This window comes from Diabrotica undecimpunctata, chromosome 10 (genome assembly GCF_040954645.1).
Source record: "Diabrotica undecimpunctata isolate CICGRU chromosome 10, icDiaUnde3, whole genome shotgun sequence".
NCBI lineage: Eukaryota > Metazoa > Arthropoda > Insecta > Coleoptera > Chrysomelidae > Diabrotica > Diabrotica undecimpunctata.
Genome location: NC_092812.1, coordinates 76,368,973 through 76,383,342, shown reverse-complemented (window position 1 = coordinate 76,383,342; position 14,370 = coordinate 76,368,973). Strand labels below are relative to the sequence as shown.

At 32.1% G+C, this 14,370-nt stretch overlaps 1 protein-coding gene across 1 annotated transcript; it reads left to right on the top strand.

Moving 5' to 3' along the window:
• Nucleotides 1-1,935: 1,935 nt before the first annotated feature.
• LOC140452112 (forkhead box C1-A-like) lies at nt 1,936-3,341 on the top strand. Its single transcript, XM_072546184.1, has one exon. It carries the CDS (start codon nt 2,072-2,074, stop codon nt 2,942-2,944), a length of 873 nt encoding a protein of 290 aa, XP_072402285.1. The 5' UTR covers nt 1,936-2,071; the 3' UTR covers nt 2,945-3,341.
• Nucleotides 3,342-14,370: the final 11,029 nt, after the last annotated feature.

The window sequence follows — 14,370 nt, the reverse complement described above, 5'->3', positions numbered from 1 at the left end:
ACAGAATAGAACATAATATCACCATCGCCTGGTTGGACCTTATTCTTATGAGATTTCAATGATTTCCTAATTATATTTCTTCGTAAGTTGTTGTCACAAATGGGAATAATATAAATTCCCTTTAAAGACTTGCCCTGACTAAGTACCTTCCACTAGGTCCTCTTTTGAACCATCTTACCTAGCTGTCTTATTTTGGCATCACTCTTAGACTTTGCTTAATATATCCAATAATGATTTTATCCTTGTTCCAGTCTTTATTTTAATTTCTCTTCAGTGTTTCCTATTAAAACTACATCATCAGCATATATTAAGCACCAGGGAGTGTTATCTGTTGATTTTCTGATATCTAATTACTAAATATGAATGAGAACTAATACTAAGCCTTGTGATGCAATTCTAATTTACTTACTTGATTCTATTTCACGTGACCTGTCTTAACACTAGTACTAGTTGTTACTCCATCATACATATCTCTCAAATATTCATTTACTCACATCACAGAATATAGCAGACTATAATAGTACAGAATATAACAGAATAGAACAGCATAAAACAGAATAAAACAGAAAAGAACAGAATAGAACAGAATAGACAAGAATATACAAGAATAATAGAACAGAATAGAACAGAATAGAACAGAATAGAACAGAATAGAACAGAATAGAACAGAATAGAACAGAATAGAACAGAATAGAACAGAATAGAACAGAATAGAACAGAATAGAACAGAATAGAACAGAATAGAACAGAATAGAACAGAATAGAACAGAATAGAACAGAATAGAATAGAATAGAACGGAATAGAACATAATAGAACAGAATAGCACAGAATAGAACAGAATAATACAGAATAGAACAGAGTAGTACAGAATATAACAGAATAGAATAGAACAAAATAGAACAAAATTAAACAAAATAGAACAAAATAGAACAGATTAGAACTATTTCTTTTCTATTATCTTTTATTTTCTTCTATACTCTTTATTCTGTTATTTTCTGCTTTACACAGAATAGAATAGAAGGAAATATTCTATTTCTCACGACCGGACTATCTTTTGTCTTACAAACGTTATAAAATTTTGATTTGTCCATATTATATTAATCGGTTTTATTGGTGTTTTGCATGTTTAAGCCAATGAAAAAGATATGTCGGCTCAGAAGATAATGTTTTTGATATTATTTTCTTAAAGTATCTTTTTTCATATGTTGGTTTGTTTTTGGATAAGGTTGGAACATATATGTAATTTATAACTTATTAATAGAGAAATAAATCTATAAATGTGTTTTAATTATTATTTGTTATTTAAACAAAATAATAAATTAACTAATTTTTATTACGTAGTAGATATTTTTTACAAGCATTGTATATACCTACATTATAGCAACACATAAATAACAGTTTAAAGCGATTTCTAACACTTACTAAAATTAAAATATATTTTCATAATTATTAATATTTCTTTATAAAAATAACATCGTTCTTTTTTAATTTTTTGTTTTAACTAAATATTTAAAAGAACTATTTTCCTCAACTTAGTAATGTTTAGAGGTATAGTATTTTATATACAATAATAATATCTTCATCCCTTTTGCTTATAGCCTAGCTACCTATCTTTTTTTGTGTATAATTTAATAATTATTTAGGTTATCGACTGAATGCAAATTTCGGAGTTTGAAGGATTTCTCTGTAAACATAAATGTAAAGATTTTAGGGTAGCTACTCCCCTTTGTTGTTCCATAAAGGAGGTATCAAGAGAGTATTTCAGTTGAACAACATGGCGAGGCGGAGTTGCAGCTGTTGTAGAAGGGCTCGCTGATTTTTCATTGGATGGTTTCGTCGCCACCCAGTTTGTGTTGGCAAATATTGGTCGACAAATGGATAGTATTTGTTCTTATGTTTGGATGCCCCGATGAGTTATCAGTTGTACAGTATAGTTTACCCTCTTACGAATGACAGACCATGATTAATGGTGTATGTTATCGTTTATATTAGTAGCAACAAGTTTAAATTAAATTGTGGTGGGATAGTTAACGTCAGTGTGTAAGAATTTGAATTAGGACTGAAATAATTATGTGCAACAACGAAAATTCAACGAATTATCCTTCTCAATCGAAATTACCGATAAGATTTACTTTTGATGCCAATTTTCCAAGAGCACTCTTTCCGATAGATCATTACAAGCTACAATTGTATCAATACGCAGTCGCTGAACGTTTACGATATCCATTACTAAATCCGTTTCCATCAACATTGACTTGTTATCCTTTGTTGCCCAGATCGCTGCAACCTGAAGAACCGAAACCACAACACAGTTACATCGGACTAATTGCTATGGCCATTTTGAGTTCTCCAGATTCCAAATTGGTGTTATCAGATATATATCAGCATATTTTAGACAACTACCCTTATTTTCGGACAAGAGGTCCAGGTTGGAGGAACTCAATCAGACACAATCTTTCGCTAAATGATTGCTTTATTAAAGCTGGAAGAAGTGCTAATGGAAAAGGACATTACTGGGCCATCCATCCTGCAAATGTAGAAGATTTTCGAAAAGGAGATTTCAGGCGGCGCAAAGCTCAACGGAAAGTTAGAAAACACATGGGTTTAGCTGTGGACGAAGACGGAGCAGACTCTCCAAGTCCGCCGCCTCTTTTGGAGAGCCCTTCAGTTGTGCCGGGTCCTTCAACTTCAGTTTATCCTATTGTTTCTACTAGAAACTCTACACGGAAAAGACAGTTCGATGTGGAGTCACTTCTCGCCCCAGATTCCGGAGAAGAAACTAATGAAGAGGACATTGATGTTGTTACCAGTGATAATCAAGAAAAATCTGAAGAAAAACAACAGTGGCCGATGTTTCCCATAGTTGACTATTACCAAGCTCTACTAAATACGACATCTATAAGACCAGTCCTTCCTGAAAGTAATGTAAATAGTTTAAAATAATGCGTATCTTAAGTACTATAAACCAAAAACTCAAAAACTGAAAAACTCTTACATTGTTTAGGTGTCCATCAGATATTTATTCTATATTCCTTTATTTGTCAATGTAATTTATTTGGGATATTTATTAAAAGTGTTTTCGATAATTTGACCAAGTGCAAATTGCAAGGAATGAAACAAAGAAGTTATTATTTCACCATTAAAAGCAACAATGAAATCCTATCCCTTATTCAACTGGATGCAGAAGTATAAAGTAAGTTTTATTAATTTCACTTAAAACTATTTTTTACTTAAACATCTATTTAAATAAATAATAGCTCCGTTAGGTATTATTCCTTTCAATTTCATAAATCTCGGACAAAATTTATTTAATATTTTACTTTGTTTATATCTTTCGAAATTCCGGCGTTTATTTCATAGAATATTTTATTTTGTTACTGCTTATTGTAAATACATATTTATAAAAATTAAATATTTTACTGTCATATTCTGTTCTTTTTCAAGTTGCAGTCAAATCTATTGATTTCCTTTTATTACCGACGCACAGAGATAAAATTGACAAAAACGGAAATCCGTTTACCATTTCTAACTTACATTTATGTGCTTATATAATACAGCAATCTATTCATATAATTTTGATAAATAACTAACTACAACAAGTATACAAATAGTGATTGTGTAATTAAACAGTGATCAGTGATGTCATACTACTTTATTTTTATGTACTACCTAGAATAATTCGTCTATTTCTAGTGTATTCTTATATATTGTATATATGTATATGCTTTATATATATATATATATATATATATATATATATATATATATATATATATATATACAAATATATATACTATCTATAATACGTAAAACCCTTCTGTATAGAATTGCCCCGCCCTCTCTTAAGATCTCTAGATGTTTGAATCTTGAGTGGAAAGAATTGCAGGGAGAAACTGAGGGATACTTTTTTGTCCATATATTTAGAGTCAATTGGGCAGTTATCGATGTGCATTTCTATAAGTGCTGTGGATTGATTTGAAAGATTTCGTGTCTTTTGTGAATGTTTTCAAAAGTTTTTATTATTATTTCTATTTTTAAATTGTTATTTTGGCTGTAATTGTCTTTAAAATTACTTTTTAACTAAAAACTACTATATGCCAAATTTTTCTGTTTTTTCCTTGAAATTTCACCCTTGCATTTGTTTCTTTTAGTACTATTTCTGTCTTTCCTTAGTTTCTTTGGTATATGTAACTCCTTTAATACTTTTATCATCTTGTCTCTTTTTATCGTGTCGAAGGCGCTTTTGAAATTAATAAATAGTACATGAATTTCTCTGTTATTTTTTTACAACTTTTCTAGGATTTGTTCCACAGTATGCTTAGCATTTTTCGTCGATCTTCCTGGTATAAATACATTGTGGTAGTCCCTTAGTATTTTTTCTGCATGGTTTTTGATTTTCTTGTTTATTACATTTTCCAATATTTTGTATATACCTACGATTCAAAAAGCGCGGTTGGTCTATAGTTTTTACATAATTATTTCCCTTCAGCGTTCCATTTTTCAGGTATTAGTGTATTCATATTTATTTTATTAGTTGGTAATTTTGTTCATTTATCTTTTCTCCTCTTTTTGTCAGTTCGTATACCTTATCTTCTTTTTGTCATTGTTTGTCTCTACAGTAAAAAGCTTTTTCTCATATCAATATTGTTTATTTTACACCAGTCAAGCTACTGAAATTTGGACATGAATATGTTTGTTTGTTGTATAATAAAAACTCCATTATGGTAATTTTGATTGCGTGTGACGGTCATTGCTTTTGTTTGTTCTGTACTTATTTTTAGTTTATTGTAGTTTGTTTACATATATTTTGTTGACTTTAATACATTTATCCATATTTTCAAGTGCTCCTAGAAAAATTTCTTCTGAATATGAATTAAACAGGAGAGGAAAAAGTATACAATTCTGCAATACTTCTCTCTTTATCAGTATGTTCTCTGTTAAATGCCTATTGAGCAGAGTTTTAGTTTAAATGGGCCTTTTACAGTGTATAAAGAGTGTTCGTATACTAATATATCGTTTTTTTTAAACCTGTGTGCACTTTTTTAGTGGTTTAATCCATATAGCGTTTTTGGGAATAAGTGTTTGCTTGCAACGTGTTTTTGTCCAAGGTTTTTATTTTGCTTTTTTTGGAGATTCTAAAAATTGTTTGACATTTTCCTGTCAGTTAAAATATGATTCTTTTATTAGTGATCCATTTTCCAATTTAATACATTTAAAACATTTCGCTTCTTTCAATAGAAATATTTTATTTAAACTATAATACGTTTTACTCACTTTTGGACATTAAAGTTTTCTTATATTGTTAAGTTTTTGGTTTACTAATGCGATTCTTTTGCTTTTGAAGTTAACTTTTAACATTTTTATCGCCTTCTATTCATTATTATCACCTACATAATAGAAATTTTCCGTTATTCTTTGCCTGCTGTATAACCCTTTTCGTTTTCATCACGGTAATCCTCATAAGTTGATTCCAGTGTTATTTAGCTATGATTTGTATCATCATCATCAAGGCGTTCGTTCGTCTTATAGCTATTAAAACTCATTTATTGTCTCCCACTGCTTTTTTCTTTTTTACGGGTAGTCGTATGAATTGACTTTAGCTGAAATTATTTACATTCTTTTTAATTTTTATTTAGTTTTTTCTCATTTCACACTTTCAGTATTTTAATGTCTCTAATAACCATTTCCTACTATGTTCCGTTAGGTTTTTCTATCTCTGGTTTACTTATGTAAGTTTCCTAATCAGTGAGTCCAGTTTTTTTAGTTCCATCTGTCTCAGTCTCTTATCTCAGTATCTTCTACATTTCATCATCATCACTAGTTTGACAATACCTTTTGGGTATGGCATGTGTAAGGTTTCTTTTCCATTCTGATCTATTTCATGTTTTTTTCTCCAATTTTTTATTTTTAAGGTATATCATTTTCTATTTGTTCTATGTGTCTCAGCTTTGGTCTTCCTCTTGTTATTTTTCCTACGGGCACTTGCTTCTTATTTTATTTGGTATTTCGCTCTTTCATTCTTTCCACATGCCCCATTCGACGCATCCGTTATATTTTGATGAATGTTATGATATCCAGATTCTGGTATATTTTATATAGTTCAAGGTTGTATCTTCTTCGCCAAATTCTATTTTCTTTTGTGCCTTAGTATATGCGTCGCAAGATTTTTCTTGCTATCGTTCTCTTCCATGTGAATAGTGGTCTTCCTTTTCTTTTACCTGGTAGGCTATAGTGTAAGGCTATATTTGACTGGGGTTTCCACAACGTGTGGCCTATCCACTTCCATTTCCGCTTTTTTATTGTAATTTCTATTTTTTTTCCTCGTTCGTTATTCGCTACAGTTCTTCGTTTGAGATTTTGTTTGGCCAAAATATTCTCAATATTATCCGTAGGCATCTGTTCACAAAGAATTGCATTTTTTGAAAAAGTTTTTTATTATATTTCCATGTTCCGGCTTCGTATACCAACACTGATTTCATATTTGTTAAAAAAATGTTTCGTTTTTTTGCTAATATTTGTCGAGGCCCATACCTTTCGTAAAGTGTTGAAGGCGTTTTGTGCTAAACTTATTCTCCTTGGTATGTCTTTTTCCGTGTTATCTGTTGCATTTACTATACTACCTAGATAGCAGAATTCGTATGCTTTTTCTATTTTCTTGTCCTCCAGGTGTACGGGTCCGTTTTTGCTGTGTCTTTTAATTTGCCCGTTCATTTTGCAAATGCTGTTTATTTGTTACTAGGCAGATGTGATCCGCAAATTTGTCTAACAATTCCCATTGTAGTTCGTTTTTTTATTTTCAGCTTGCTTCATTATCCAATCTATTACATTATAAATGGCGTATATTTGTTGAGATAGTTTACCTTCGTGCTTAACTCTTGTAGTACTTTGGTCGTAAAGTAGCCTTATTATTCTAATATATTTGTCTAATATTCCATATCATGCTGCCGTTAATTGAATCGAAGGTTTTTTTTATAGTCAAAATGATACTTTAAGTATTTATGTGATCTATAGAAGAATTGTTTTACCGAATCCTGCTTGGTTTATTTTAAGTTTTTCATTTATAGAGTCTTTTATTCGTTCCAGGACTATCCCCGCAATTATTTTACTATCAGCATTTAACAGGGTGATTGTTCTCAAATTTTCACATAAGGCATGGCATTTTCCTTTCCTTGTTAATTTTATTATTATTCCTTCGTTACATTCCATGGGTATCTGTTCTTCCATTCATATTTTTTTCAGTAATCGGTAAAGCATATCCACTGACAGGGTTAAGTGCGCCTTTATTAATTCTGCTGGTATTCCATCTACTCCCGATGCTTTGTCGTTTTTTAAATAGTTATTGCATGCCTTATTTTTTCTTTTATAAATTCCTCTTCTTTATGTTCAGTTGCATGTCCTCCTCGTACAATTCTGCGAAAAACTGTTCATATTTCTGCTACTATTACTACTACTTCTACTACTACTATTACTTCTGCTACTACTTCTTTTTGTCTTGTAAGTATATCTCCTTCTTTCCCTTTTATTTTTGTCTTTGTTTACTGGTGCCTCCTTTCAGTCGTTTTGTTATTGCGTATAGCGTCTTTGTGTCATATATTTGGGCTGCTTTTTTTGCCTTTTCTGCGATTTGCTCTATGTGCAACCTTTTATCCATAAGAGCTCGTTTTTTTATACCCCTATTTTATTCTTTGTATTCTTCCTCTATTTCTCTTCGTCTTATGGGATTTGTTGTCTTGATTGGTTTTGTGTTTATAGTTGTTCTTTCTTCAATTTTGGTTTTAGTGCCCTGGGTTATCCACGGTTTGTCAATATTCCCTTTATATCCTATTGTCTCTATTGCTGTAATAAGCTACTCGCTTATTAAATTAGCATTTTTTAATTTACTTTAATTAAATTAATTTATAAATTTTCTCCTTTTTTTACATGCCTAGTAGTTTGCTCTCAAGCTAATTCTTATCTTTGCTCTTACTAGTACGTGGTCTAATGCCAAGTCTGCTCCTCTCACATGCTGTAAGGAGTTTTTCCATTCTTTCGAAATGAGAATGTGATCGATTTTTAATATCTCCTGGTGATATCAATAAACATTATGTAAATATCCTTATGTGGAAACAGCGTTCCTCCTATAATGAAATTGTGTGTCGAACAGAACTCTATTCTCTAACTCTACACATTGCATTTTCCTTTCCGTAGTTGTTTGTTTCTACTTTAGCATTCCAATCTCCTGTTTAATATCTCGTTTATGAGTTTTTTGTAAGTTGGCTAAGAGCATATACATTTGTTCATAAAATTCGTCTTTGACTTTGTCTTCTTGTGGATTTGTTGGTGCATAAACATTGATTATGATTAAGTTTCTAAATTTGCCCCGGAATCTTCTCCATATTATGCTTTCTAAAACATACATTCCATCGACGCTTGTGTCTCTGTTTTAGTTAGCATTAGTGCAACTCCTTTCTCTTTGAGTCTGCGTTTTTTTTCCAGAGTAGATAACCGTAATTTTCTCTTATAATTGGATATATCCTGACCCACTTCATCTCGTTCCACTTACTCCTAAAATATCCATGTTGTATCTTTTCATTTCTGTTGCTATTTGGTGACATTTGCTCTTTGCAATTTCAGCCATTGTTCTTACATTCCAACTGCCGATGAATATTTTTTCTCCTGTATTGATTGTTTCTGGTATTGGTTCTTTAGGTTTATTTTTGCGTTTTTTATTTTGCTCTTTTGCCTTTTTTTATCATCCCTCCCTTCTTGTTTATCAACCCTCGTGTACATTTTTTGTTCCTTGATCTTCACACCTTTATTCCGCTTACTTATTAGTTATTACCGAGGATACATAAATTATTGCTTTCTATATATTTTACAAATAAGGCTGTACTTTTATTTTTCTCGCTTATATATATCGCTCGTTATAACTAATTTATTGACCAACTTATTACTATTTGTAATTATGGCAATCACATCCTTTTTGATTATTCTTATTATTTCTATTTATCTTCGTGGGTGCAATTGTGATGTATGTATGACTCAGCTACTACTGAGTATACTACAGCTACTACTACAATTACTGTTATCTACTGTTACCCCATGAACTTTTAGTTTTTTGCAGGCTTTCCTCCGCTCATTTGGCCTCCTTAAATCGATTCTTTCTTCTCGTTCTCCCATTTTCATTCCATCCCATTTTGGTTTTACCTGCATACAAATATTTTGTATTGGTCTCATTGATTTTAAGACCCCTATTTTGTGCAGCTCATTCTATTTGATTGTATGTTTCTATCATTTATCTTCTTGACCTTAGGATTACGTCAACATCATCCGCGAACGCTAGTATTTGCACACGTTTATTAATTATTGTTTCTCCAGTATTGACTGTTGCGTCTCTTTCAAGTCCCTTTTTCACATCTATCGTTTCTGTTAATTCGTTTTGTATCAGGATTTTACTTTTTATTTTTAGAGTTTCTTTTATCAATACTGTTGGAATATTAAATTCTTTCATTGTTTGCGTTAAGACTTCTCAATTTGTATTGTCATATACGCTTTCGAAATCTATGAAGAGATGATGTGTGTATAATTCACTTGATTTTTTCAGGATCTGTAGTAGAACAAATAGCTGGTCTATTGTTGACAGGCACATTGGTATTTGCCAACTATCTTTTCAGCGTATGGTCTAAGTCTTATAAATGATGTTAAACATTATTTTGTATGCTGCGTTCAACTGCGTGATTCCACCGTAGATTCCACATTCGTACTGGTCTCTTTTTTATGTAATGTTACAATAATACCGCTACTACACTCCGCTGGTAACTGCTTATTCAACTATATCTTTGTTATTAGCTTATATATTGGTTTTTGCAATCCGTCATCTCCTTCCCTTGGTAGCTCTGATGTTATTTGATCCGATTCCGGTGTTTTATTCTTCTTTAATTTGTCTATTGCTATTCTAATCTCGGATGTTGTTGGTGGACTCTTTTCTCTGTTGTCTGCTTGGTTTAATGATATACTAGGGTTCGCTTTCCTCCATTCTTCCTTAAGGAACACTAAAATACTCTGTCAGTCTTCCTAGTATTTATGTCAATATATTACCCATTTAGACATCGTTGTTCTCGGTTTGAATTTTTTTCTGCTTTTGTTCAGTTTCTTGTAAAACTTTCTTGTCTCTGCTGGCTTACTTAGTTTTTGTAGTTCTTGAAATTCTTTGTTGATATTTTCTCTTTTCTTTCTTGGGTGAATTTTCTTTTTTTCTTCACATAGTAGTTTAAATTCCTCCTCTGCTTGTCTGGTTGTGTGAACCTGTTGCATTAGTAGATATGTTGTGTTTTTTCTTTCTGTTATAATCTGACATTCTTCGTCAACTAGTCATTCGTTCTTATTCTTTTTTGTTTATCTTCCGTGCCTAGTGCTTCTGAAGATGCTTCTTTTATTATATTTCTGCACTCTTTATACTCCTTATTTATGTTTTCATGTTTTAGTCTGTTTTCGAAATTGATGTTTGTATTTTCTTTATATTCTTTAGTTTGGTACGTATCTTTGAGTAATTCCACATTGTATCGTTCATGTTTAGAACTTTTTCTACTACCCTTACCCTACTCTCAATCAGGTAGTGATCAGAATTCACATGTGCTCGTCTTCTGCTATAATATGTCGTTTATCTCGTGTTTCATACTTCTGTTCAGTTTTCCATTACCTGTTATTGTTGAACCCACAATTCTTCCCATTGTCTAATTGCCACATTTTATGTTTTCTATTCTTGTTTAGGTTCCTGACTTCTAATAATAATGTTTTATCTTCGATAGGTTTTGTTGCTTGGTAGTATAATACTACTATAACATTTGTTATGATTTTGTTCCATCTTTGAATGCTATCCTAGAGTGCACAGAAAAATTTTTTTGCACACTTCGTACTTTTTACCATTACATTTTAAAAAATAATGAAATGTCCTTTTTCGAGCACTTTCTACACTACCGCGCCTTCTTTTCACATCATGAACTCTCACATTTGACGAAACAAAAATCCTTCTATTCATCGACCAGTACTGCTTCTAAGATATATGCTTATAAGAAAGCCTCTTATCCATTTAGAAGAAATATGTGTTACCTAGGTACATTCTAAAAAGGTTTGTTCCAGGTACTTACGGCGTTGGCGAATAATTACTCCGCAATTGTACTCCGCTAAACAATATGTTCAGCCGTTTCTTCCGTTCATAGAATCGACATGTTGCTTTATTCACTTTGTGTGAATACCAGTGATTACTGTAAGCGCAGTCTTCTGCAGCTCCAGGAGTATTTTTGCGCAGCGGGCAGAACGTTGTAATAACTTTTTTGCTTGTCGTTGGCCTCGAAGGATTTTCTAGTACAATATTTTCATTTTCCTATTTTCACACATCTTTCACTACTCCGGTTTTGGCACACTTTAGAATGTTTCTGGTTCTATAAAATGAGTATTACTTCCTTCTTTAGCGATACTATCAGCCATACTATTACCAATAATTTATTTGTTGGCACTCACTGAAAAGTTATTTAGTTTTGCCCTGTGTGTCCAAGTTGTTGCTTACTGCAACCAGTTGTAGTTTTCATAGTCTTCTGTGCAGCTTGGCTGTCAGAGGTAAGAAATATTTTGGTTGAATTGAGATGTTTTTAGGCATCCTTGATTATTTTTTTGATACCGCTTGCCATGGCACAAGAAGCCTTATCTCTAATTCAACTGTGTTTATGGTGCCTTATTCCGCTGTAATTTTTGCTTGAAACCCTTCTATTCTTATTTTTGTTGATTTTTTGAACTTTGCCAGGTTGTGTTGTTTATTTCCTCCAACAATGTATATATCTCAATCTAGTTAAAAAATTGTTTAAAATATACGAAGAGAATTATGTATTGTATTTTTTGTTGATCTGCAACTTTATGTATCATATCTCTTGAAAAGATTGAAGTACATTACTATCTGCAATAATATTATTTTGAAATGCGGTGATGTTATTTTGTTGGATCTCTCTTCTTAAATATTAGCATTATCCTATTCTCCGTCCAGCTTTCATGAGTTCCTAGCGTAAACTAAAGTATTTTTTATCATTATTTTATTGTATAATTTTTTGTCTGTTGCATTTTCTAGTCGGTCCGTTGCACGTAAATTACACTAAAAATTACTCCTAGCTATATTACATTTCAGAAGTCTTATACATCTTTAGTGTTGAATTTTCGTGGATTTGATTAGCTGTCCATCCGTCGGCGGATACCATTCTTTCTTTATAAACCACTATCGTTTCTTTGTGTTCACGATAGAAGCTTCTCCACTTTTGATTTTATACTGTCCTTCGCTATTTTGGAGTAACAATCTTTAAATGAAATAAAAAAATATTAGACTTTTTTTTATTTTTTTATTTTTTTTTATTTAAATTAATGTGTCTCGGCTACAAAGACCATTGACACAAACAATATTGTGTACAATAATTATAAAAAGCAGATGTTACTAATTGCTACAGTTAATCTATAAGCTTAGAACCTATGACTAAATAATACAATAGTTTTATCACTAAGTTATAAGTTAAAGGTAAACAACACAGAAAACAAGGGATTATATTCTGTGGAACAACTGAATGTCTTTCAAGAAACCAATTAGGTTAAAGACTTGATCGGGTGAGTTTAGATCGTCTTTGATATTTGACTTAAGTTTATGTTGCATTCTGTGTTTTGCGTACCGGGGACACTCGATCAGGATGTGTTTCACAGTTAATACACTTGAGCAGATTTGGCAATTGGGCTTCGGCTTGGACTTCATTAAGTGGTCATGTGTGAGTCGGGTATGTCCTATTCTTAATCTTCGGATTACAGCTTTTTCTTTTCAAGAGATTGTTGAAAGTTCAAATTTTTCAACAGTCTGCCGGATCTCATGTAATGCACTCTTGATTGAGTTCAAGTGGCTTTGCCAGGTATGATACTGTTGTTGCTTGAATATTTGCTTTAGGTCATTACGGATATGAATATGTTGGGTTTTTGAGGATTGACTGTTTACACAAGAAGCTTGCTTGGCTGCTTGGTCTGCTTTTTCATTACCGGGGATGCCGATATGTGATGGAAGCTAGATGATCGTGACATTTACACCTTGAAAAGCGAGTGCTTTGTAAATCCTATGGATTTCTTGAACTAAGGGATGCTGAGAATATAGACTTTTTATTAAGTGTAGTGACGACAGGAAGTCTGTGCATATTGCTTGGTTTTTATCATCTGTTTTTAGTTTTTTAAAAGCTTCTAGTATCGCATAAAGTTCTCCAGTGTATACGCTGCATAAATTCAGTAAAAAAGTTTTGGTTCTTGCTTATGATTTCTTCGAAGTGTTGGCTTATAAGAAGGTTTAAGGTTTCATGTTTGCTGTATTCTAATAGAGAAGTGATTGAATGTGGGATTGGTCTATTTCAAGGCGGAGTATCCGGGATTGGGAAGGGATGTGTTTTAGTAAGGTCGATGGTTTTTCTTAGAGTTAATTTCTGGATGTCTATTATTGATTGGATCCTTTGCGGGGTCTCCACAGGCGATGTTGAAGTAATTAAATGGTAGACTGGATTGGATGGATTTGCGGACACGGAAGCAAAGTAAGATTGAAGAAGAATTTTTTATTTTTATTTAAGTTAATAATTAAGAATATATTTTTTTGTATTATAGGCGTAGCTTAATTAATAATCTTTTAATTATTGTCTAAAAGTTTACTTAATGACTGTATATTCACTAAATATGATTTCCAATAGGCACATTTAAATTTAGACATGCAATTAAAGTATTTAATTGTTTTTGCCCTTTTTTAATGCTCTAGCTTCTTCAGTTTTAGTGACTGCCTTAGTCTTCTTTCTTCTTACTTTTCTTAACAGTCTATCCTTCATTTTGGACATAGGCCTTCCCAACTCCTTTCATCGATCTGTATCCTGAGCAACATACTTCCAATTTGTTCCAGCTGTTCTTTTTATTTCATCTACATATCTCATCTGTGATATTCCTATTGGTCATCTACCTTTGTAAGGTCTATGACAGATATGATAAGATATGACGTGCGCAGCTCAATTTGAAGTAGACAATTTTTGTTGTGATATCATCGACTTTTGTTTTGGATCTTACCCAGTTGTTCCTCTTTTTATCTGACAGTCGTAAACCTAAAATTACTCTTTCTATTGCCCTTTCTGTTGTGGCTAGTTTATTCTTATTTTCCTTGATTAGTGACCAGGTTTGACATCCGTATGTCATGATAGGAAGGATATACTGGTTTATCACTTTGCTTTTGCTCCTCAAGTATTGAGGTATTTTGCGGATCTTAAGTATTTATTTGAGTTTTCCAAATGCTGCCCATGCCAGCCTTGTTCTTTTATAGTGATTTCCGCACTTTAAATCTTTTTCCA

What these genes read in the sequence shown, in the direction of transcription:
- LOC140452112 (XM_072546184.1), top strand. Translation starts at nt 2,072, where the DNA reads ATGTGCAACAACGAAAATTCAACGAATTATCCTTCTCAATCGAAATTA.